The sequence below is a fragment of the Temnothorax americanus genome, unplaced genomic scaffold (genome assembly GCF_048541705.1).
Source record: "Temnothorax americanus isolate GAGA-0224 unplaced genomic scaffold, ASM4854170v1 Scaffold9, whole genome shotgun sequence".
Taxonomy (NCBI): domain Eukaryota; kingdom Metazoa; phylum Arthropoda; class Insecta; order Hymenoptera; family Formicidae; genus Temnothorax; species Temnothorax americanus.
In genome coordinates, this window is record NW_027509812.1 from 1,300,537 (window position 1) to 1,325,479 (window position 24,943).

A 24,943-nucleotide genomic window follows, 5' to 3' on the forward strand; every position below is an offset into this window, starting at 1 on the left:
CACGTATGTATCTCATCTGCGTGTCGGTATGAGATCTGCATACTGACCACAGCTATGATGGGAGAATCATGGCTCTTCTTATCGATAACGAAGACAATATGCGTTATAATTCCGAATGTGCCGAGCGAGGATTGTTACGAGAATGAGCTCGGAGAGTACTAGTTATCAAAAAGTGTGAATATTCCGCGTGATCCCTAATAATGATGATAAATTCTAATTTATTAAGTTGTCATGTATTTTTTAAGAATGCAAACATCAGTTATCATATATTTCTCAAAATGTATTTTATACGATTCTTGCTTTAATATATCAATTTAAATGTACGTATAATTGAGAAATATTACAATAATACGACGAACATTAAACAGTGTCTCAAATATAATATAGTGATATATAGACGCTAAATAAGAGATATAAATCATTCGTACAAAATAAATGAAGCGCCATTTCAAAGGAAAAACCTGGAGATCTCACGAGAAAAGCGTGCTCGCGAAGAAAAGTCGCAAAGCTTCCTCTCTCTAACAATAAGAGGAATAAAAGGAACGAGTTCGAAAAGTTTTCTTCTCTTCGCGGAGATCTATGCTTCTTTCGGCATCGCACGAGCTTATTTCTAAATTTGCCAAGCCACATTTAATCAATTCAGAATCATTTTAATTTAATTTTGCACGTACTTCGTGCCAACAGATTTTTCTATTAAATAAGATCAGTGGCAGAGAGAGAGAGAGAGAGAGAGATGAATAATTCAATATTAAAAGTTACACATTCTCGTTAAAAAACTGACTCGAGTTTTGTTAAATAATCCGTGGACGGAAACTGGCTCGCTAAATCTGGGATGCCCTATATATCGAATGGCAGAGAAGGAGAGGGAAAGAGGAAGAGAGAGAGAGAGAGAGAGGATCCTGGAGGATTCGTGGTGAGTGAGAGTACATATACACGGGGGTTTCACGGGTGAAAATGTGGTACACTTACCCCGCGACTGCGGCATATCCTGCGACCGGTTGTGCCGCAGCTGCAGCTGCGCCGTATGCGCGCGCAGCCACCGCCGTGTAGGTTGCTGCAGCTGCGTAGGTAGCTTGCTGTGCCGTTGATAGTGGTGTCTTCAACAACGGTGATGCTGCGGCTGCCGCTGCAGCGGCCTGAAACAACAATCATGACCCGCCATGCAAGGCTCAAGCAAGCTCGAAGACAGACAGAGAGGATGATCTCAGCGAGAAACGATACTAATACGATCGTTCTTAGAGGCTCGTTGCACACAGAAAACGTAGCTCTAGATCCGTGGCTCTAACTTCGCGTAAAATACACAATGACAATTGCGGCTGGAAAAGTGGCACAGAACAGCGGGAGAATGTTAATACTCATAATTATACAGCCATTATCAATAAAACTGCACAGTTACTTCTACAAAGTATTCAATAAAATCAAACAGAAACTTCAAATGAATGTGCACTTTTTTCCAATCGTAGCCTCAATTGATCGATGTGACAGTCTACTTGATGCGAAAGAAATATAGTTTTAATTAAAAACGATTTAAATGTCAGATATTAATTAATAATATAATAATTAATAAAACACAACTGTGAATGACATACATCAGCATGTGTAATTTTGCTGTATACAATAAAAAAAATACTTTAAAACCTTTAAAAAATCAGGACTACTTCATTTTAACGTTAGCGGGATCACTTTCTAAAATATTTTTTGCAACTATGCAACATTACACATGTTTTGTAGTTTTTTCAGATCTTGTTACATCTTTAATAAAATTAATATCTCAAAATTTGTCTCGATAAGTCAATTTTCAAAATAAATGGAACGTGTTATATTGTCTGTTTGCTAACGTTTTCTATGTACAATTACTACGTGAAACGCATCAGTGTTGTTCGTTGCGACATCGATAGAACAGCGAGATGCAACAACCGAGTGACATTTTCAGGCTTGAATATATAGAAATAAAAATACTGTCGAAAACCTTTGCATCGCATTTTTCTCGCTGTTTTAAAAATGTCAGTGCGATGGGTATTCAAACATTTCGAGCATATAACTAACTGTGACACTCGAAATTGTATTTTATACAAGCTCCGAGGGGGATATTTTATTTACAAGGAACACATGATCTGGTCGAAACTGATAATATTTAATTTATTTATGAAACCAAGCGACTATATATATACTATCGAATGAAATTTCGCGATAATGCAAACATTCCACTTTCTAATTATGAGTCCTAAAATAAACAGAGAAACGTGTATTAAAAATAAAGATTCTATATCGTTTACTAATCTCGAAACTATTTTTCGTACACATTAAAATGACGAAGGAGAGAAAAATGTATTTTGGAAACTTTTTCGACACGCGGATACTCTTTTTGTTCCATATTAAATAAACGTCAATGAAACGAATGAACGGAGAGATGTAAAAATGTCATGCAACATGAAGATTCATGAAAGTAGCCACGGTGCAAGATAAAAGGAAAACTACAATATATACGAAATAGAAAAGAATTAGGACGACGAATCGTCGGGCTTCTTCTTTTTTCCAAACTCGACGCAGGCCTGGCCGATGGAAAAGAATTTCCAAGTGTCTGCTTGAAAAGTGATCCTGAAAACACTTTTGCCTAAGTAATACAGAGTGTGGAACGCGGAGTTTTGTTTCAACAACAAAACCATAGAAATAAGCGAAAAAGAAAATTCTCAATATGATACAATAAATAATTGCTTGGACCTTTCTAGAGTGTTGACCGTGTGTTGAAATTATTGTGCTCCAGGCAGTAAGTAAACTCACTTAAGTGAATCTCAAAAGGGCCGTCCATGGTTAGGTACGACGTAGCTGGAAATAACTACGGATGTTTAAATAGCGAATCCCATAAGTGTGTTTACACGCAACATCGAAATCTCGCTCGATGTACCAGGGGGATTTATGCCCGTTGAAGAATAAGGCTGTTGAGCGCGTTACTTATTGGCGCCGGAATGATGGCGAGAGATCTATGCGCATGCATCTAGGATGCGCAATCCGATATACGCCAATGTATACGTATTCCATTACGCGACAACGTAACACGCGCGCGCTCAGATGCTTGCGATTTCCATGACATTTCCATTTCGCGCGTTTGACCTAAACTCGAATGCAGTTTGCTCAAACGTCGTGTCAAGAGTGCTTCCTGATGAAAGCCCGGGGATTAAGTTCCCCGTTTTAAACCCGATTGTTAAGTCACATCGTTAATTTATTGTAGAATTATACGTAATCTTGCGTAATTATGGAAGATGCGTTATAAATAGTACAATATTTAATAGTACGTAATTATAGCATATTATAGAAATTAGTATAATAAATAGTTAACGGAACAATCACAATTTTACATCTTACATAAATGATGACTTTTGTTTTTTCGTAGAATTTACTTAAAACTTATGTAGCCGAATATTTCACGATAAAAATTAAGGTTGAATAGTGTAATTAATCAAAAATCGCCGCGTGGATGAATTTGCCAACAAATCTGTGTTCCACGTAAATTGCTAATATGTTATTTTATGTACAATTTAATATTAGCTATTGCTATTCGATGAAAAAAAAACTTCACTTAAATATTAAATAGATGAATTATCATTTCATTACCTCAATATTAACACAAAGACCGACAATACAAAAGGAATATTATAGCACTGCCACTCATAATTTTGAAACGTCAAGCATTATTATACAGTCCGCACTGATCAATATAGTTATTTCATAATTAATAAAAGGAAAGCAATGCAAAATGTATTGCAGGAATTCTCTGAATACTAAATCTGGTTGTTCGCAGTTATAAAGGAATGAGCGTTGCCCGCATCGTGCGCCGCTAATCAGATAAGATTCGTTATTGTTTAATGGAAGAAATCGTATATGAAAAAGAATCCAACAATACTGAAACCACCTACTGAGTCCGTCTTCAATTCGTTTATAAGTTCTTTACAAAATTGGAAATCGAGTTTTATGCCGAGTAAAAATATTGAAGCATTAATTATGCATTTATTAACATTAATTAGCATTCAATTAACATTTATGAAATTAAAAATTTTCAAGTTTTAAAATATTAACTTGAGGTTTGATAGCTAAAACTAATAGCTAAATACTTCAGCAGATATTTGAAAATTGAAAAGTTTGAAAAGTGATGTGACTTTTACTGAGAAGACATTTTTCTTGGATCAAAGAATCTAGACGAAAGAGTAGAATATTATGCGTGCAGTGCGCAACGAGTTAATAATGCAGACGAAAAGTAAAATTTTCGAACAGAGTCGCCCGTAATTCCGCAAGAACGACAGTGTTATCGAGCGTTCAATAATTTTTGACATCGCAGCGAATAACGGGCTGGAAGCAGCGATTTGCAGCGCGAATTGGCTGGCCGGCTCACGTATCGCGACGAAAACACGATTTAGTCGGCGCCAGAAACTTTCGGCGGTCAGGAACGAGTTGTTATTCGACATTTTGTCACGAAAAGAGACAGCGAAGGGGTAGGTGGGGCAACGCGGCGAACGAGCTGTTTTGCTACCGGGAAGAAAACAGGACGACGAGTATTGAAAAGCGCAGCGAGAGGCGCCAAATTACTCCGCGGATTTTCTCGGACGAAATTTCGTTCTCAAACTGTTCAAAATACGTGGAGGTTTCGTCAAAGGGGCGGCGACGGACGTGTGGTCCTCCTACGATGATTCGATCCTACCGCGACGAGAATTATGTAATCCTTCCAAGCGTGTACGATCACAATGATTCGATGAAATATCGTCGGAAACAAGGGGACAATAATTTCTCGCGAATTCAATTTCCGGAGGCAACCGACCGGAAGTGTCGAGATCGCGGCAAAAAACGGTCTTTGTCACGTGCGAAATCACCGTGGTGATTATAGCTTTTTATCTCGCAGTTATACATATATGTCGATTCAGCGCCTCGTTGTGGTCGGACTCGCGAGTCTACTTTTTCTTCGCGTCGCGTCACGTCCATTCTCGCGCTTCGTACTTTCCGCCCGCGTCCGAGGTGGCCCGTTAAACGGCGTAACCGCAGACTCGAAACCTCTATTTACATTGTGGTACAGGTGAAACGCTTAACAATTAAATCCTAACGGTGACGGAGGTCGTGGAAAGTAAGCTTTGCTTAGCGCTTGGATGCACGTCTGGTAATGCAAAGAGAATATAATTGTGTAACCCGCTTTGTTATCAATTTTAGAATTTTCTAAAAGAAGAACAGTAAACATGTTATTCATTGTTTTGTTTTAACATTATTAAAAATGTTATTCAGTAATGATTGCTATCTTTTATTATCAATAAAATTTGTAGCAACGTTGAATCTAACACCTTAACTTTCTCGCGCGTATTAGCGAACATTTCACGTCGTAATAATAAAAACTGCAATTCTGAGCGTCTAATCGATTTTAATAATTGAAGACTACAGCATCAGTTACGAAAGAAGGAGAGACCGGTATGTTTTCTTTCGAGCTACTTGGGTTCTCCATCTCTTCGCTCTTCTTCTTTCTTGATGTACCTTTTATTAGCGTTAAGATATATATTAATAAGAAAAAGCTAAAAATCTAATTTTTATTTGCGACTACAAAAATATCCGGTGGATAACAAGAAGGTAAGAATATCTTTTGCCAATTACAGAATACAAATACACGGTCTATTTATACACATATGTTACTCGCTGATTGAAACGTCTCTGCAAGTCCAACGAGTCCTCAATTAAGGGCTAACTAACGAAAAGACTTTCGAAATATTTCGCGGGTATGGCGTTCAATCCCCTGAAAAAAGAACAAAAGTTAAATAAGCTAGACACTTAGCGAACTTTCCACGATTCCCAAAGCTGATCTCGAGTCTTGATGTTGTTTAATCGCTTTATACATTGAATTGCTACTCATGAAAATATTAACTATGTATTTGTTCGTATTTTTATGAACGTAGACCAATCTACATTATACTTGACGTGATAAAAGTAAAATTATCATAGTAATAGAAAATTAAATTTCTACGAAATTGAAAGTTATATATAGAATACAATTATTACCACGTCTTTCTTTTTTTTAAATCTGGCGGACTATAATCATAATTCTATGAAGATTATTATGTATTTAAGATACGCGCGACAAGCTGTCATATTTCTATATTCATATGTTTTTTCCTTACACTTTAAATTTAAATTTCACGATGAATGTCTTAAAAGAAGAGAAAATAAAGAAAATTTATATAAATACTTAGAATACATGGACCGCGATTTTGCGTTATGCCGTTGACATTTAACGTACGAATATCCTCGCGCAGATCTGGCCAGGATGAACCCGTCAGTCGTTAAATGACAAGCGTTCCTCTATGACGTTGATTTACGGCGGTCTCTCGACAAAGTCGAAGAAGAGCTTGGCAATTGGGCCGACTCGGTTACGCGGGCGGGTCGTAAATTCTCGTACGAACGAGGCTTTTGCCACCGACGAAAACACGCGACTGACGGAGCCTTTGCTGGTCGTCGAATTCACAGATTGAGAGTACGTCCAAATTAGCCGCGAAAAATTCTCAACGCGCACGCCTGAACAATTTATGACCGAGCTCGTTTGAAGACACCGTTTACGTTTTCCGATCACGAATTTTCACTGGACGCGAAAATCCCATTTTCCCGTTGGCGCCAATTAACGCCTCGTTAATCGCTCTTGATTATTGTTTACGTGCACACACGGTACTGAGCTTATTTTTACACTCACAACCTCAGCGAGGAACAATTTATTCAACATTCATTTTTGTTTGACAAACAATTTGTAGCGACAAAAGAGTAATAATTGCAATTATGTAAACTGTTCTGTAAACAGTATGTTAAATTTTATCGTTCGCAAATAAAGATAAAAAATTTATTTAGTTATTTCTCTACAAATATAAGGTCCAATAATAGTTTTATGTTATTTTAACATCGTTGCTTTACTCCTCTAAGGTTGAAATTTCCCTTGGAATTTGCGCGAGAATTCTTGGCGCGAAATACGCTTCAATCTTTCGATATATTCATAATAAATTTCTTTACAGGAGACATGAAAATTCTTGTAGCAATATATTTTGACGCTACGACGTTCATAACAAGGCATTTGCGCAATAATGCCATAATATCGGAAGACTTTTGAGATGTCTGCCAGTGATGCTCTCTTAAAGCAGTTATTCGTGTGTATAATGCATCCAACAAAATGGTCATTGCTCAGTGATTCATAACTACAAAACGATCTTCGCTTTGATATCTAGCAGCCTGTGTACATTTACGATTGTGATATACGTGTTATTTGCTTAGGTTTTATAGACATTTTTATAGACATATTTTCGGTGTAAGACAATCTCCCTTAGAATGATAGATTAATCGAACTCGATTACGTCATGTCAATCTTCAGAATAAGTTCTATAAATACGTAGTTAAAGCTCATTCCGTTGATAGGGAAATGTAATAAAATACTGATCGTTGTATTGGAATATTTTCCCCCATCGAAGTATTCCTTTAAAAATACGAATCTTCGATCGTAAGTCCCTAATTGAAGGCTAAATATTCAAAATCCCTGACTTTCGTAGTTAATTAATTGTCAAAAAATACTTTCACTGTGATGTGTTTAACTTCGCTACAACACCATGTAATTAAAGTACAAATCATGGCTACCGTCTACCTTAGCGTAGCTCTAATCACACGAAACCCGATGCCTACGTCATTTGTCTACCGCATAATACCAAGCTCCCTCAAAATTGAGGAACTCCAAACGACACACTTAATTGCGTGCATTTATCACAAAATGTTTGCTCCACTCGTATATAGGCTTCCTACGACGTATTTCTAGATCTGTGCTGACGCATGCTCTACTGACTGAAAAAGGCGACATTATACATGCTGTCTTCACGCTAATATATCAATCGAGGATCATAGAAAAAAAAAAGAAAAAAAAACGCAACATGGTCGGAGGAGAAAAACCTCGTCAGCTGAAACACTCTTCTACAGCTCCCCTAAACCTTCCACCGGAGGAAAAGTTACAGCGAGATTTTCATGGAAGGGACTTTTCTTTTTTTCTTTTTTTTTTATAGCGAAGAGCGGATTGGGAACACGTTTAACTAAGTAGTCGCCGACAATCGGTGAGTACTTCAATCTTGCGAACAAACGAAAACGTAAAAAGAACATAGAAAGAACTGACTGAATAAAACAGACTGAAGAAGTAAAAGAGAGAAAGAGGGATGTGTATAGATAAAACAGACGGAGAAGACGAGAGAAGAACAGGCGGACCCTTAATTCCTACCTCCAGGGCGGGCGCTTTAGCCTGAAACACAAACGGCAAACCTGAAAAGAAATTCCGGAAGGATACCGGACGGCGAAAAACTCGAGCTCGAGTTTTTACACGAGGGAATTAAGTCCTCGCTTTTTTTTAAGCCCACCCTCCCGTTTCCGACGCAAAAGTCTGTGTACAATCGACGCATGTTAACGTTATCCTTATCCAACGATATTTTTTTTTCTCTCGCGATTATGTATATCGTCGATTAATAATCATCCCTTTAAACAGCTAAAGATGATGGGAGAAGAATATAAAAGGGGAGAAACGGGGACAAAGACGACGCGAAGGTGCACGATGAAGATGCATTTAGGCAAACAAGATGCAACAAGATGCCGCGCGCATTGAGAGATGGCAGAGTATTCTCCATATAAATGAAAAATGAGTTTCATCTCAAGATAGTACGTCTTAAGACAATCGCAAATCCGATAGTTAATATACATGATAATATAGTACACTCGAAATGTTTAATATTAAAAAATACAGCTTTTAAAATCTGTTTTTTTTCTTGTTGAAAATTTCACTTAAGAAGATATTTCTATTAATATATGTTAAAAAACAACTATGTTAATTATTAAAAACATCTAGCAGACATTACTTCTTATATTACTAATTAATATAGCGTTTTTGCAAAATTGAAATCTTAAACTTAACTTTATCGATTCATTCAGAATTTTTTGAATTTTTACTAAATTAAATTTCTCATTAAGAAGAATTTCTAATTAGTAATGCGATTAGAGTCAAAAGAATAGAAGCGCTATTCGTTATCAACAGTAGTCTGTTATAGTTGTAGCTGTTGAAACTCGACATTTTTCGACGAAAAGTTAATTTCAAAGAAAACGTCAACAAAACGGTCGAATGCAAAATCCATTCACGCGGGAATGGTGTCGGAGAGACAGCATCATCGGGACAGAAATAATCATCTCGACAGTTAGCAGTGCTCGTTGTTTTTTTTTTTTTTTTTTTTTTTTCCCGATTAATCCTGCCGTCGGATGCATCGGGATTTTTACATGAATGAAGTGAAAAAGAAAAAAAAAGAGGAAGAGAACGAAAGAGACAGGCGAAAAATGAGATACAATGAGAATGGCGAATAGTCGGGACAATGTAGAACGCGAGATATAGGGATGGCGTATAATTGTTATCGGTTTGTCTCTCGGCGTTCTCTCGTATGTGCAAGCCTGGCAAAATGTGTGTCAACTAACGTCAGCTGTTGCTTGAGGCCATTCCAGCTAAACGGGTCCACCCAAGAGATTATGGACTTTAGTCAAAATCTCTGCGCTCATTGTGTCTCGTCTTACAGATACTGCGCATTCCGCTTCCGGTGCACGTGCGAATAAGCGTTTCCCGTTTGTTCTTTCGAGCGGGCTACGTTTACTGTCGAGAATATTTAGGGCTTGCAAAATGGCGGTTAACATCGTAACGACTACGACATTACGAGACGTTACAGTACTTTGAATATTATACACGATTATTGGTACAGTTATATGAAAAATGTTCTACCAATGAGTTTAATTTTGACGATGTTTATTTTCAGTCAGTCTATTTCAAGGAAATATATATACAAAAAGATATATTTTTAATATGTAATAAAAAAATCTCGATGTTTGAACTTTTAGTATATTTAATCATGTAGAATTAGACAAATTCGCTAACAAATGCTTTTATTTTACATATCATTGAAACAACGTCGGCAAAAAAAATTAGTGAAAGAAATCTATCAGTAAAGTTTTATTGAATCATAATCGGAACACTGCAAGCTTGCGTCGAACGCTTTGTATCGGCGGAGATGGTCCGCCGATTGCCCGATTAATTATGTCCGCTCGATGTCCGCGTAGCGCAATATATAATGAAAACGCGTCAACGTTCGCGAGGGTTTGTTTTCCGATTAATAGCCGATTATCAGTCGGCAATCGCGCCGTTTCTATTTAACCGCGCGCGCGTTTCACTGTGTGTATTCTTCGATTTAATTAAAAACTCATTCGAGTATCTCGTGTCTCGGTAGCCGCAGAGATATCTCTCTTTCTTTCCTTCTCTCTGCGGTCGCGTGCACCAGAAGCGGAGAATAATCGTTCGCGGGAATCAACAGAAATGAAGAAATATCTCACCTGCAACCTGTAGTTGGGATCCTGCGTCGCTGCGTGAGCCGCAAGGAAGGGGTCGTAGTATACACTGTAAAAAATAAAAATTATCAATGAGTACGAACGGCTTTATCCGCTTGTTCGCCACTGCGCCCGTATAGGGATTACCGAATTTCGAATTTTACAATTTTCTCTGTGAAGTGTAATTAACGTTGCAACCGCGCGTCCAATTTTTCTACTTAAAAGGATTCAATACCTATAAAAATATCTCCATTGACAAAAAAACAATGTATTTTGCAAATTCGATGGTCTCTTTACGTATAAAGTATTCATAAAGACTTTAATATTGAATACAATAGGTACATTCGGTTAAAAGCTGTCACTACAAAGAATCTTTAATCTTTTGATTCAATAATGCACAGTGCTCGTTTAATAGACGTCGCGTATTAAACATTGCGTTCGGTCGGGAATAAAATTGGAAATTTATTTCTGGGATACGATAATCCCCGCTTTGCAGAATAATGGAGGACGGCAGAGGCGATGAACTTTGTCTCCCGCGACTACGCGACAACGCGAAGTTTGTTTTATGCGCGAAGATCATAAATTATGTCGAGGAAAAGGTTGATTGCTTTATATTGCATCCGCACAGAAGCATTTGCAATGGAATTAGTTTTATGAGTAGTTCGCTCCCATTATTATATCCTCGTTGGAGGAGATCGTTGTTAAAAGTCTATTTAACTTGAATAAGTAATAATCTTGTTTTAAAAGACCCGGAGAAGAAAAGCTCGTTGACTTTATGGGATGCGAATTCGCTCTTCGTTTTGACTGAAGACTGTCAGGAATGAAAAATGTTGCGGAACAAAGTAGGGGAGATTAGAGACAAATGTAATAGATGCGAAAACACACAAATAAATATATCCGCGACTGAGAGTTGTTTTTGTCCATATCGACACGTTTTCATCAAAATCAAACCAAATTTTTATCCCTGGTCTCTCCTACTTATCACGCGATACATTAATTATACGGAATATTTTGTAAAATACAAGAATAACTTCAGGAGTGAGTTCACGTACCGATAAAAAATCACATATAAATGTTCATTCTCTCCGACTATGTTTAGTATCCTTTACAGTTCGATACTAATACTCTTCTTGATATACAGTAGAAAATATAAACATAAAACCGAAAATGGTGTATTACTTGGAATATGTATGAATAGTGTCTGGTAAATGGGGATTGGTTTAGAATAAAATAAACACGTATATATATTTTGCCTTGTCAATATTGAATTCGGAAAACAAATATATTACTTCTATGTTATTTAAATTTTCGTAAATATGATCAAGTTTATCGACACCATTTTGCTACGCTATCATTATCGTTGCAAATATAAAGTATCACGGAATCATATACGTCGGAAATAGAAATGTGTTTTTGTAAAGAGAACGGATTGATTTTCAAAATATCCCGAAGATATTTACAAACAGACGATATTCGAGGTCGATGAGACAGTATATGTAAATAGCTATAAACATAGTTCCGAGTTTTATGCCAAAAATGACTGAAACTCAAAGAAACGATTGTAAACAAGTTAAATAGGATAAATGTGTTTATACTTGAACTTTCTTTCAACCGTTTCCATTATTTCTCTATTACGCAAAAAACTCACTCTCGAAATTATTCGAATATTTTACGAAGTACACTTTACATTTATGTGGGAAAAAAAAAAAACCCGTTAACGTTCTGTGTAGCGATGTGCGCGAATTCAAGATAAAACACAACGTCATTTCTTTCACGTTACATAATTTGGGTTTATAAATAAAACGACACGGACGTTAAATTAAAATGCATAACTATATAGATATTGGGTTTGACAAATCCGATTTCGTGGCCGGGGCCATGCATCGATGTAACAGGCTTCGAAGATTGATTTTCGTCCATGATCAAATTTTTCATTCCTGCCAACGCCATGTCCAATTCCGTAACGTTAAAATGAACGAACGATTGACGGTTCGAACGCGAATGCTTGCGCCTAAAAATCCGGAATAATAAAAAATTAAAAAAAAAAAGAATAAAAAAGATAAAGTGTCTATATCCTACGATTTTTGATTTTCAATAGAAAAAAACGTGCGCGATCACCGCGACATGATAATCCGCGCTGATCCGACAGTCGCGTTTTAATCTTTTAATCGGTCAAAGCGCAGTTCCATGGAATCAAATCTCTTTTTTCCTGCCTGACCCTTTGATCGTCCTCGCGGGGAAGCAATCAAGCGTCCCCCCGTTTTCCCGCTCGTTCTAAGTCTCCGTTTAGAGAGAAACGAACGAACCGCGGGCGTTTCTCTCGCAAATTATAATTCGCACTGTGCGCAGAGTTATACGGGAGCGTTTGTGCGGGAGGTAGGTTTGGGATGGTAGACGTGCAGTGCAGACGCAGTGAGACTGACAGGCAAAGCCTTAACGAGCGGCGCGTGCAAACTCATTGCAGCGAGTAATTTCCCCGATCGTATTCGATATCACTCGATAATCTTCAACGCGCGATAAAGTGATGTAGTGTATACTCGACGATACTCCCGTACCCCGCCAGTTCGCGATACAGTTTAAATGACCGTTGGCGAGTCATTAAAGTTGTTTACATCAACGATCATCAATATCTATGAGAAATAAAATTTTTCATACGCAGCTTACTTGAGATAAGATAAAAAGAAAATTCGATCGCTGATAAATCATTTATCGAAAACATAATTTGTACTTGAAAAGAAAGATCCATCGAGATCAGATTAGATCTAGACAATATATTATATATTATATTGTATCAAAGATAAATAATGTAATTAGACAGAAAACATATCACGATTTAACGTTTAAACTCATCACGAGTTAAACTTTATTGCATGGAAGAACTGGCATATAAATCACGCTAACTACGTAAGTACTGATCGTTAAGAAGAAAAAGGCTATCGCGAAAAAGTCTTCCGAAACTTCAACGACGCACGCACCTCTTCCACACCCCGGCTACGTAAATTAATTATCGTCGTTACACCACACGTCCGTTTTTATCGCTCGACGGAACCCTCGCAGAAGTTTCGCAACTTCGCGAAAGTATTTTCGAGGTGCGCTCTTAATTACTCGCTGCAAGAGAAATTTCACCAAGAAAAAGAATACGTACAAAGGATACGATACAAGCGTCAAAACACAAATATATATATATATATATATATATATATATATATATATATATAACGTGCAATATCACATCGATTGCATCTCGTGGTATCTCTCGTCAATTTACGATCGTCTTAAATTACTGTGAAATGCCACGTGCATGATCCAATTTAATTTAAGACGCCGTTAGAGAACGCTTGACAGAGCACTCTCTCCAAGTACGGGGAATACCTCCGTCCGGTTGGACGCTGGTTAGACGCAACCTGATCTGGACCGATACTTACGCCTGTGCGAAGGGATGCAGGGCCGTGGCCGCAGCTGCTAGTGGCCCTGGATTCCTGGCCAATGCCAGAGCGGCCGCGCCGGTTGGGAAAGTCGCTCTCGCCGCTCCTACTCGGCCGCGTTGTATGGCGACTCCTCTAAGTGCCGCAGCTGCAACAACACACACGCGACACGCGCGCGCACATGCACAATTACACAAGGTCGCCTACCTTGATGGGGACTTACGTTGCTATCGACCACTCCGACCAGGACTCCAGGTTGCTCCTCGAGGAACCGCGGCGCACATCGACAGCCGGCGAGACGAGGTTCGCGGCTTGATTTGATACCCGGTTACGAGACTTAGGGATCGATATTCCGCCTGGGAATTAGCTCGTTTCACTGTCGCGAGGGAATTTACCGAGTAAAAAATTTATAGAGTACCTAGAAATTTTTTATTCGCTGATCAGTCAGCACGTTCGGCAAACTCGTACAAGCGCAATGTTGATTTAAGGTCGTTTGACTGAGTTTCTCCCTTTCCATCTGGGATATCGCACCCTCATCTTGTCAAATTTCGATAAGTTTTTAAATAAATGTTTCTAATCAATTCTTCTTTACAGAAAATTAATAAAAACTTGGTATTTGTTATCACATAATTGTTTTAAATAACTAATTAACATAATTAATTAAATAACAAATTTAGTTTTCTGGAAAGTGAAACTTTCGTATTGATTTATGTACTTTTACAATTTAAACTGCTGAAAAGTTTGCCAATATCGATGAAAATTTTATGATGAAATGCATAATAAAAAAAAAAGGAAAAGATTATTAACTGTAATTGGAGTAAAAGATCCTTCTTTTTAATGTGTGTACAATATGGGTGATGCGAAAAACAAGCACGATTCATTGACAAACGCATCTGACTCTGCCAGTACGGAGAAAGCTTACGAGAGAAAGCCGCCTTCTAAGAGAAGCTGCGGCAAGAGCAGGAAATTTTGTTCTTCCTATCAAAGATTGGCTTTGGAGAATTGCGCCCGAGAAGTAAATACGAACATCGGAGAAAACACCGGAGAACCTTGCGGCGTAAGAACAGAGAGTGTGGCGGAGCGAAGGGAACTTCGAAGAACCAAAAATAGAAAAGTTTGCTTCCTCCGCTTCGCTTGCATTTGACACTCGGGAATGGCTCGAAAGGAAAGAAATGCGGCTACAGAACTTCGCGAAACGGAATTTACTCCGGAGAAACTACTGCTGCTCCTTTACTGCTAGATCAATTTTTCGGCGCATTTTATCATCGATCTGCTCGCGATGGGTCGCTACACAATTTCTTTTAGCGGATAACGTATAGGAGGACGATTTTCGCGAGGGTGGCAATTGGAATTCGCATGTTTCGAAGCGAAGTTCATACGAGCGATTTGAGATCCTCAAAGCTTCGACGAAAGCGACGCTATAGAAGCTGCGTCTATCACACTTCGATAAAAATTGAGATTTCGTGCATAAATCTACTAAAATGAAACAAGTGGAAGAGCATAAAAAAGCTCGAAGAATGGGACGCCAAATGTAGGATATTCCGCGAAACTGATCGATTGTTTCTCAGTTGCAATGGTCTCGTCTACAAAGGTTTTCGAAGAGAATATTTTTCCGATGGAATTGAATAGACGACGACGTGAATGTCGCGACTCGATCCATCCACATTGTGGAGCAGCTGCCGGTTGCATGATCGACACCGATCTTCGTAAGGGGAAGGAAGACCGCGCGCGGATGCGCGGGAAGCTGACGATGCACAACAGTGACTGCTGGGCTTTCTCGCCAAGCGGTGATATATTTCAAATTCGTGGCAGTGAGACTCACTCGGTGAATTTCGACGAGATTATATAACCAATTCTTGTATTTTTCTGGAGGAGGCAGAAAGTAATCGAGATTTTAAATTGCAAAATTTACGGTAAAGAATTAGACACGGAAGATGACAGGAAAAACGTACGAGATATAATTATGTTCCTTGATTCGAGATAATTTACAAGATGAAAATATGATACTTTTGTTACTTTTGCATTGAAAAATAATTCTCTAAATTGCAGAGATATGAAAAGAATTAGAACAAAGACCTGTAATGTTGCTAGACTGAACTATGAGTATCATTAGATAAGGATATCAATCTGCCAGAAAGTAAATGATTTATCGGTCTATTATATGACGGATTATATTTCTGAGATATTTCTTAATTTATGTTTTGTGCGTTGATAGATGATGCGATCGGAAGAATCATATATGTAGGTATAGCCCTGATGGATGGATAGTGACTTTAATGAATAGCCGGTGTATTGACGAAAACGACAAATGACGTTGAGTTATCGACATATCTGACAAGAAAAAAAAAGTTGGGAAAACAAACTCGCGCGGCAATGGGAAGAATACTTTCCATCTCCGGCTGGTCCAAGATGGAGCAATAAAAACTGACGATTTCTGCCTACCTTTTCATTGGCACCAAGTCATCTCGTTCGGATCGGCTGCTGATGGAGCGATTTAACAAGTGCTTTCTCATTTATATACACGGTTTGCATCGAAAAATTCACCTTGAAGAGAATAAAGTTTGTTAAAAAAAAAAAATGGATTTTATTACGATTCTTTTTGATAAATAAGATGCAGCAAAAATTTTTGTATTACAATCTATTTATATCTATTCATTGTATACTGATCTTATATGTGTATTTAGAATATAGATATATGTATAATGAAATCCACATATCAAATAGCTGAGCTAAAATTTTTCACTTACAATTAAAAAAGTTTAATTGTGAATCACGAATAATATATTACGTAAAATTATTTCGTATATATTTTTTAATGAATAGGATGATCGTGAAAATGAACATCTCTTCAAAGTGCTGACAATCCAAATTATACCGAAGGTATAATAAACATATGCATTGTTGTTAGACTAATGGGTTCATTTATACGAGCAGCACATCAACAGCATCCTCAACGGACAACTACCTACTGTGCAGGTAACGCGCGTGATGTTAGCGCAAATTCAAACGCAAGTTAACGATCAACGACGGGGGTTGGTTAATAAGTCGGCTTGATCGCCGGTTATCTAAAGGCAGGTCAAGAACAAGAGCGTGATGCATAAATAGCAGGCACATTCCAAAAAGAGGAGAATGGTTTGTGTGTGGGGTGGCCGATGTTACAATCACGAACTCCACTTTCCTAGGCTCGCGTGATCTGTGGCACGGAAATGCAGTAATCAACATTGTCGGCGTATAAATACGTCCATTTTATGGATTCTATTCATATCTTCTTCTATTACTAAAAAATACGGTTTTTAAATCGCGTCTACAAAATTGACAAATTCTTTAACGAGAGATATATTTATTTTTGAGTTTCTCATAAATTTCTCTAATAGTATATTGTGTCCATTCTTCTATGTCAAATTTCTGAAAATATCGAGGTAGAACATCACTGTCATTTTATTCTGACCAATGTGAGACAACAATTTGTCGCACTTCGCTTTTAAAATCCATATTTCACTTTAAATCCAAATAAGCGAGCGACATATATTTTTTAAAAAAAGGATGTTCGTACATGACACTGACATTTCAGGAATGCAATACACGCGACGATTGCAATACACGACCATTCGATTCATCCTGAACACGAGTATAAAAGCCACCCATGCCGAACGATCGCTGTCTTCGGCCAAATTTTACGAGTGCGCGTGACATGCCAATTAGCGGCTATTAATTAGTCAACTGCGCACGCGGTGGCAGATCGTCCGACACGCCGCGCCAGCACGGAGAAATTCCGAATTTATGGAAAATACAATTCGGCGATAACGCAGCCCGGCGAAAAGCGAAAAGATTACATTCTCGAATGATGAAAAAGTTAAATATACGCCACGTCATCGATTCAATTGGTCAGCCTACCTCTTATTTGAAATCATACGTTGCGTCCATGCCATCAAATATAATTCTCGCGATAACGAAAGTTTCCCGTTAAACCGTGGCGTTGAAACTGTGCATTGCAAATTCCGTGCACTACTGTTGCAAACAAATGGACTTTTCATCGCGCAAGTTTAATCGGAAACCAATGAGCTTACGGATTAAATATTAACCCTTCAACTCTAACCGTAACCTAGAATGTTTCCATCTCGTACCGTATTTCGATCCATATTGTTATACATCTGCGCGCATAATCGTAAATAGGTAAATAAAAATTATTACACAAAATAAATAAAATAAATTTTTCGTTACTTAAAAAAAAAAAAAACAAAAAAAAACGACTCAATGTTTTCTCGAGAACTAATAATTTGCTATCAATTTTATCACTTATTAAATTCTCATTTTAAAATTTAGTTATAACAGACATTAGTAGAAGTCCATGCGATTATTTCCGGCCACAGATCGCGATCGCCGCCTGAAACGAGAGCTCCCTAAACAACCGATCGAGTTTGACTAATTAGGTGGAAAACATCGATGTATATATATGCGTGCCCTAAGGAAAGAAACGATTGTATATACAAATATACACATGTATAATAGAGGAAGGAAGGAACAATATTGTATTTTCGTCCAACTAGCATCAATGCAACAACCATGGCGGAGCATTCGGGTGGTGGTTTTGCGGTTCGTGCACAAGTGAATATTCAAAGGGTTTCTTTGCACTCTGTGCGTGCTACACCGTCGATACGAGTACACCGAGAAGAGGAAAGGTGACAACATTAATTATCAAGTAGTAAAAAGAAGAGATACAGTGAACACACGAGAGGGTGCGGAAAGAGGGGAGAAGGATGGACGAGGGATACGGGGGATGGTCGTTCGTCAGACACGCCCGCGGTCGTTCGATACTAAATTTATGATATCGGTTTTTCGCGGCGATCTGCCAGAGAGATCGCGAAATTCCGCAACACGCGGAAAACCGTGGCAAAATATATCATAGCGGTATTACGCACGATATGATAAGAATAACACGCGTAAAATAGTGTCCCACGATAAATTCACGGTAATGAATAAACCGGCGCGAATCGAAAAACGGCGCATTACCGTACACCGGTATTGCGTAAATAAATCGCGGATATTTCGCGGTTCGCCGCGACTGGCGCGGCTCATAATGGACTTATAATGAAGTCAATCTCCCTCCCCGGGGAAAAATATTCCGATCATTAAAAATGAAACGTCGGCTGCAGCGCGATTAACTCCCTGATGCACTTCGGGAATCATAATTGACCAATATGTGATTTCTTCGCACCCATTCAACCTCGCGGGTACCTGATGCTCCGATGCCTCCGTTTAGCAAAACTTTAAAGTTATATCCGATTATTGCATGGAAATACTTGATAATTTTTTAAAACAATCCTTTAAAACGTAATATTTTAACACGTATAGCGGAAAACCGGATGCGAAGCTTGTACGTGATCTTGAAGATTACATTGGACGGGAATTTTTGCCCAGCGTGACCTAATTTAAAAAACTGACTTAATTATATTAAAAACGAGCGAAAGGAAAGAAGCGATTGCGTGGTCTCCGAACGACAAATGGAAAAAGGAACGAGCACACTTTTGAAGATTGCATACAGATTTAAACAATTTAACAATCGAGCACGACGATAAAAAGCTTACGGTGTCTCGCACATTTGTCAAGAGCCAACTTTCGGCAATCTCGAAAAATGCAAGAAGAACCGAGCGCGTTTTACCGCGATGCGAGTCATCTCAAATTGTCCAGATACGTTTTGTTCGCAAGCACCATCTTTTGTTTCGCGATGGGACGCGCACGACGAAGAAAGTGAGGCTGATTAGGGGTTGATCGGAAGTAGTTTGAGGTGTTTATGCGTATCGTTTTGAACGTATGTGACAACACGTTTGTCTCGGTGGCGCGTATATGTGGGTAGGATCCTTAATTCAATCCGTACCTCCGTCTCGCCGCCGCCCTGGGTGCAAGGACGAGCGGTGCAGCTGCAGGCGATGGGGTCACCGCGGCCGCGGCGACCGCTGCAGCTGTAGCCGCCGATGGCGCCGCCGCTCCTAGCCAGCTCCACGGCATGGCCGGCAACCTGTATCCTGTTTTTGTCAGAGATTGTCAGTGTTCCGTTATCGCTCCCGTGATCGCGCAATGGCGGGAGCGCAGTCTTAATCCACCCCTCGCTCGCGAATCTACGGAAAGCCGCGTCACGTCCGGCAGCGGTTGAGCACCCATGCAATCAGATTAATAATTAATAAACGACAGCGTGGTTACCGGCGTCGCTCGAGAAATGTGGTCTTGCGTTACATAAAAAATAAAAGAAGAATTCTTTTTTTTTTTTTTTTAAGCAAGTATTTTCCTCTAGATTCCTTTAGCTTAACGGTGTTTGAATTTAAACATTCGTAAAAATGTAGTTTCAAGATATACGGGACCGACTTGCTAAATAATCACGCTATCAGTAATTTAAACTGAACTGTCGTTATTTGCGTGATGACTGCCGAACATGTCGCAGCTGCCCCTGTCGAGAGAGTGGATTAAAGCCTCAGAATTCTGAGACTCACGGAACGCATTTTCAAAAATTATCAACGCTAGTTTTCATTACAACGATATTTCATGAACGTCAGAACCATTGTTGTGTTATAATTTCAACGTTCCGTAAATAATTGGCGAGTTAATTCGATGCGGTTCAGACGGTCGTTATAAAATATCGTTGTCGATTAAAATTACGAGTAACATTGCGCAAAAAAACGATTCAGTTAAACTAGTTATTTCATTAACAATTTTGTTAATTTTACGTTAAAATTATTTTGCACTGAAGCGTTTGTCTACGCAATAAATATTTTGCAAGTAAATCACAAATATATGAGTATCTTATCCTATTAATAATTGAGAGCGGATAATGGCATTTTCGGTGTCAGTTAGCGAGTTCTTTTTACATTATTTTGCTGCTGCTATAAATGATAATTATATCTGTGTATATTTCTAACGAAAATATTCCGTTAGTCTATTTTGTATACTAATACGGGACATAAAAATAAAAATTATTATAGGAAGGATTGTCTGCAAACGAAAGTGTTTCTTTTCACCGTCTACAAATTATCACGTAATTTATATTTACGTAAATTTGAGTTGACGAGTTGAAACAAATAAAATATGTGTACGTAATGATTGTACAATTTTGCTTGTGATTTAAATGGTTCAATTTGAATCCAAATTCTTTCTCTCTCTTTCTCTCTTTCTTTCCCATTTAACAGACTCGTAATAAAACCACTCGATATTATTGGAAATTCCGAACAAATGGATATAAAAATGATAATTAATGCGATAGCCGCATGTACATGCGTATTGCGAATCGGATGTTACATAATAGTTACGTGCCCTTCAAAGTGCCGCTCGGGACACGCGATTTAATGTAATATCGATCTCTTTAAATGTAATTTTATTAGTCAATCGCGTAATAGTAACATCATTACCGAAATTACCTTGAATTACGCCAACTAGGCAATCGAAAAATACTCGTGTGAGCATTTATTTCCGGCGTCGACGCGTTAATGTAATGCAAATATAATGAGAAAAAACTTGCGCAATAAATTCCGCTAGTCTTCGAGGTAAAAGTTGCGCAATAGGAAGATATTAATTATGCGTTTCGTTGACTTTAATTTTAATTTTTAACAAGTTAATTAACACAATCCCGAGACGGGGCTCTCGTAAAACAGATCCTAATGCTACACAAACGAACGACCACGTACGATCAGGCAAAGAGGAGATTAATTCCACCATGACGAACAAGATGAAATTTTATGCAAAGCTTGCGGACTGACTCGTTAAAGCGAACGCATCGGGCGGATTTATTGCGTTCTCGAAAGTTTCTAACTTTTCTGAAGCTTCGTTAAATCGTATAACGGCGCGCTGCGCTGCGAGAGGACGCAAAAGGGCCCGCGAGAAAACTGTACGACGAGATTTGATTGTGGTCGGCGGATCATCCGACGCGATGTCTCTCCACGTGTTAAATCGGAAACGGATTAATTTTATCGCGAAATCGCGCGTACAGATCGAAAGCGCGAGAGCGGCCTCTCGACCTGTGCCTCATCAGAATTTGATGCTTCTCGATATGGATTTATTAAGTTTCATTGTATTCGCGCCTGATTGTTAATTCGACGAATCGAACAATCGGCTCGTTCAAGCCTCTCTGGTCGCGAAACCCTTCATCACACTGCGAACGATTTACGACTGTATAATTAGAAAACCTTTTAACTGTTATTTTACATTGCAATATTGCTACGTCGATCAATTTAGAATAATGGCACCCGATTAAATAATTAGCGCGCAGTAAAAATTCATACCGGGTAAAAAATTAATTGACACAGAATTATGAAAAATCGAAATAAATTTTACGTTTTAACGTTTATTACGATAAAATATGTGTATGGTGTACGGTGTATCATATCAATTTAAATCGTATATCTTTTTAATACTTTGCGAATATAGATAATAATTTAAAATTAATAAATCTTAGAGAGCAATAACCAATATTTAATATATTAAACCATATTTAAGTAAACATTTGTTATATTCTAAAAAATGTATATATATAAAGACAGAAATGTAAATTATCGCGAATTCTCTCATATTGTTGATAAAGTTCAGTTTGGTGTACGCAGTATTGTTAATTATAGCTCATTTTTCATGGCAGTTTATTTGCTAAACGACCGCGGCCTGTATATTTCGGCCAGTATGCACAAACGAAATATTAATTACGATATTTACTCACTGATTTATTACCAATCAACGCCGCGCCAGTCGCGCGTATAATTGCATATTTGATGTCCGATATAATTTTACACACCGCGCACTTTGCTCCGGGCGTATATATACACTTTTTTTTTCAATTCTGCAAATGTCAACTAAAAATCTAACAATCGTATGTCGCCATATCGATACGAAATATACCTGTTACGATATATATCACTCGCGTGTTCCATGCATAAAGATATTAAAATATTCAAACTGTAAACCGCACGATCACGAAATATCGCGAGATATACCCTTCAATTTCACGACATAAAAAAAAAACAATGTTGCAAAAAACCATTTGCAAAATATCAATATGCGTAATCGTAAACGCAAACAAGATTTACCTATTTTCATTGTGATTATATTACTTCGTAGAGCACGTAATATCGATATTACACAAAATTCCGAAGCCTCTACGTAAAAGAATTCGTACGAAGAGGCTCATATTCTCGAGAGACACAAGAGGGCACACTTGCATGATATAATTAAGACGATGGGAGAGCTGGCTGGCTGATGCGTAGCACTAAATTTAACGAGAGAAAGAAAAGGGGGCGTCGAAAGAAATATGCATAGAAAAAAATTACTGTCGAGATTTTATAATTCCTTCGATGGTGCCCGAGATTCTCTCTATGTCTGTGTGCGAGTGCGAGTGTGTGTGTGTGTGTGTGTGTGTTTTGAAATAACTGTTCACAAAAACCACCGAGTCAATTTTGTAATTCCCGATGTACAGATTGACACTCGTCCTGTTCGACTTTAAATCCGAAGATTTGCAATAATATATAAAGCGCGTCGAACGCGTGACAAAACGAGGAGTAATTTTACCATAGCGAGTAATATATTTTTGCGCAACAACGATTACCGCGGTATATGTTCTACTTTATCACGTTTTTGTACTTGATGTACTTGTTTCATGTAAATTCTCGCGAGCATTTGGCCGTGCCGACGCGTGTGTATTAAATGGAAAAATGGCAAAACTCCGAGAAAACCGAAACGAACTTTACGGACTTGCGCGTAAACTAATTTTATCCCCTCTTTCCGTCCTCGTTTAATTAATTCCGGCCGCGAGAGTATGACGAATCGGATAAATTAGGATCGAATGAATAAAAACGGATAAATTCCGAATGAACCGTTTCTTTAATTAAACGAACCCGGGAAAGGAGAGATCTGGCGGAAACGGAGTTTGGATCACTTAAAATTCTTAATTGAAAATTTAATTGCATCGAAAGAATTAATAGTAATATAATTATTGATATGCGGCAAAATATAACGTACAAAATTTCCGACTGACAATATATAGCTTTCAACGAAAATGCAATTCGGAAATCAGATTAACACGTTGGTCGAAGGAATGAATGTAATCAAATCGAATTGTATATTTTCCAATTTCACACGCGACATAAACACGGGAGTAATATTTTTGCCGCTCCGTACGTCGTATCGTATGCTTGTCAATTATTACGCGATAACTTTTCATCGCGCACCATTTTCAGCGCAATTACCCGATAATGAGAATATTGGAAAAGGAACTTTTATCAAAGTGTTACAGTGTGAAACTTCGTTATTGCGCATCTATAGGCTTCACTGCCACCTGGCTTCATCGAAATTATTTTTGATATCAACAACGACACTTTTATCACGTTTCCCATCATAATTGCCAATTATATGTTATCACGTATCTATTTGATTTTGTGTCATCATCTCGTATTGAAATTCGTAATATCAATTTTCAACTCTTCTAAACATGTAGAACGTGAGGATCCTATAAAATCCTGTCAGAACGCGAATAACTGTCCCTTAAATTCCGAATAATATATCTGGCTGTCTAGCATTCGACGATTTCACGCGTATACGTTATTTACGCGTGGAATTTTATGCCAGCCTGACCTTATCGTTCGTACATACCGGTAACTCGAGGAAAAATCCCAACAAAGAGAAAAACGTTGTTTTTCGAGATCACCGAGTCGCGCCAAAAAATTTGCTTCGAATGTCTCGCGTTTGACCTCGTTGTGCGCAGCTCGCCACTTTTTTCGAGACATCGATAGTATTTAAAGATGTCTCGAAAAAGCGCGGCGAGCCCCGTGTACAGCAAGGTCAAACATTTAAACATTCAAAGAAAGATGAATAATTTTAAAGCAGCTTGACTTCGGTACCATCGTGTCCTGTGCGAAAGTATTGACCATGTGTTATTTTCAGAATGTAACGTTCTCTCAACTCGAATATTATAAATTGAATGCACCATCCGGGACGGCGCGGCGCGACGCGACGTTGCGTTATCGTATGGCGGCGAATGCGTTAAGAGAAAAACAATCCGTAGAGATTCGGCTTATGCGGGAGATCAACGGGCGCGTTTACGCGGATACGCCGAGAGTCGTCGGCGGTGCGGTGAGTAATTAATATGATTGAATCCT

General features: G+C 38.3%; 1 protein-coding gene across 11 annotated transcripts in view; it reads right to left on the reverse strand.

Moving 5' to 3' along the window:
• Positions 1-24,943, reverse strand: part of LOC143908149 (RNA binding protein fox-1 homolog 2) — a 270,571-nt gene that overhangs the window by 6,901 nt on the left and 238,727 nt on the right. For 5 of the 11 annotated variants that reach the window (XM_077425520.1, XM_077425521.1, XM_077425523.1 and 2 more), the window contains 4 exons: positions 19,693-19,840; positions 10,399-10,462; positions 9,496-9,522; positions 970-1,136 (listed from right to left, as the gene is read on the reverse strand). In XM_077425520.1, the coding sequence (XP_077281646.1) occupies positions 970-1,136; positions 9,496-9,522; positions 10,399-10,462; positions 19,693-19,840 (406 nt within the window). Of the gene's footprint in view, positions 1-969; positions 1,137-8,263; positions 8,285-9,495; positions 9,523-10,398; positions 10,463-13,817; positions 13,966-19,692; positions 19,841-24,943 lie in introns of all 11 variants that reach the window. The other 6 variants (XM_077425524.1, XM_077425514.1, XM_077425516.1 and 3 more) reach the window with 5 other exon arrangements.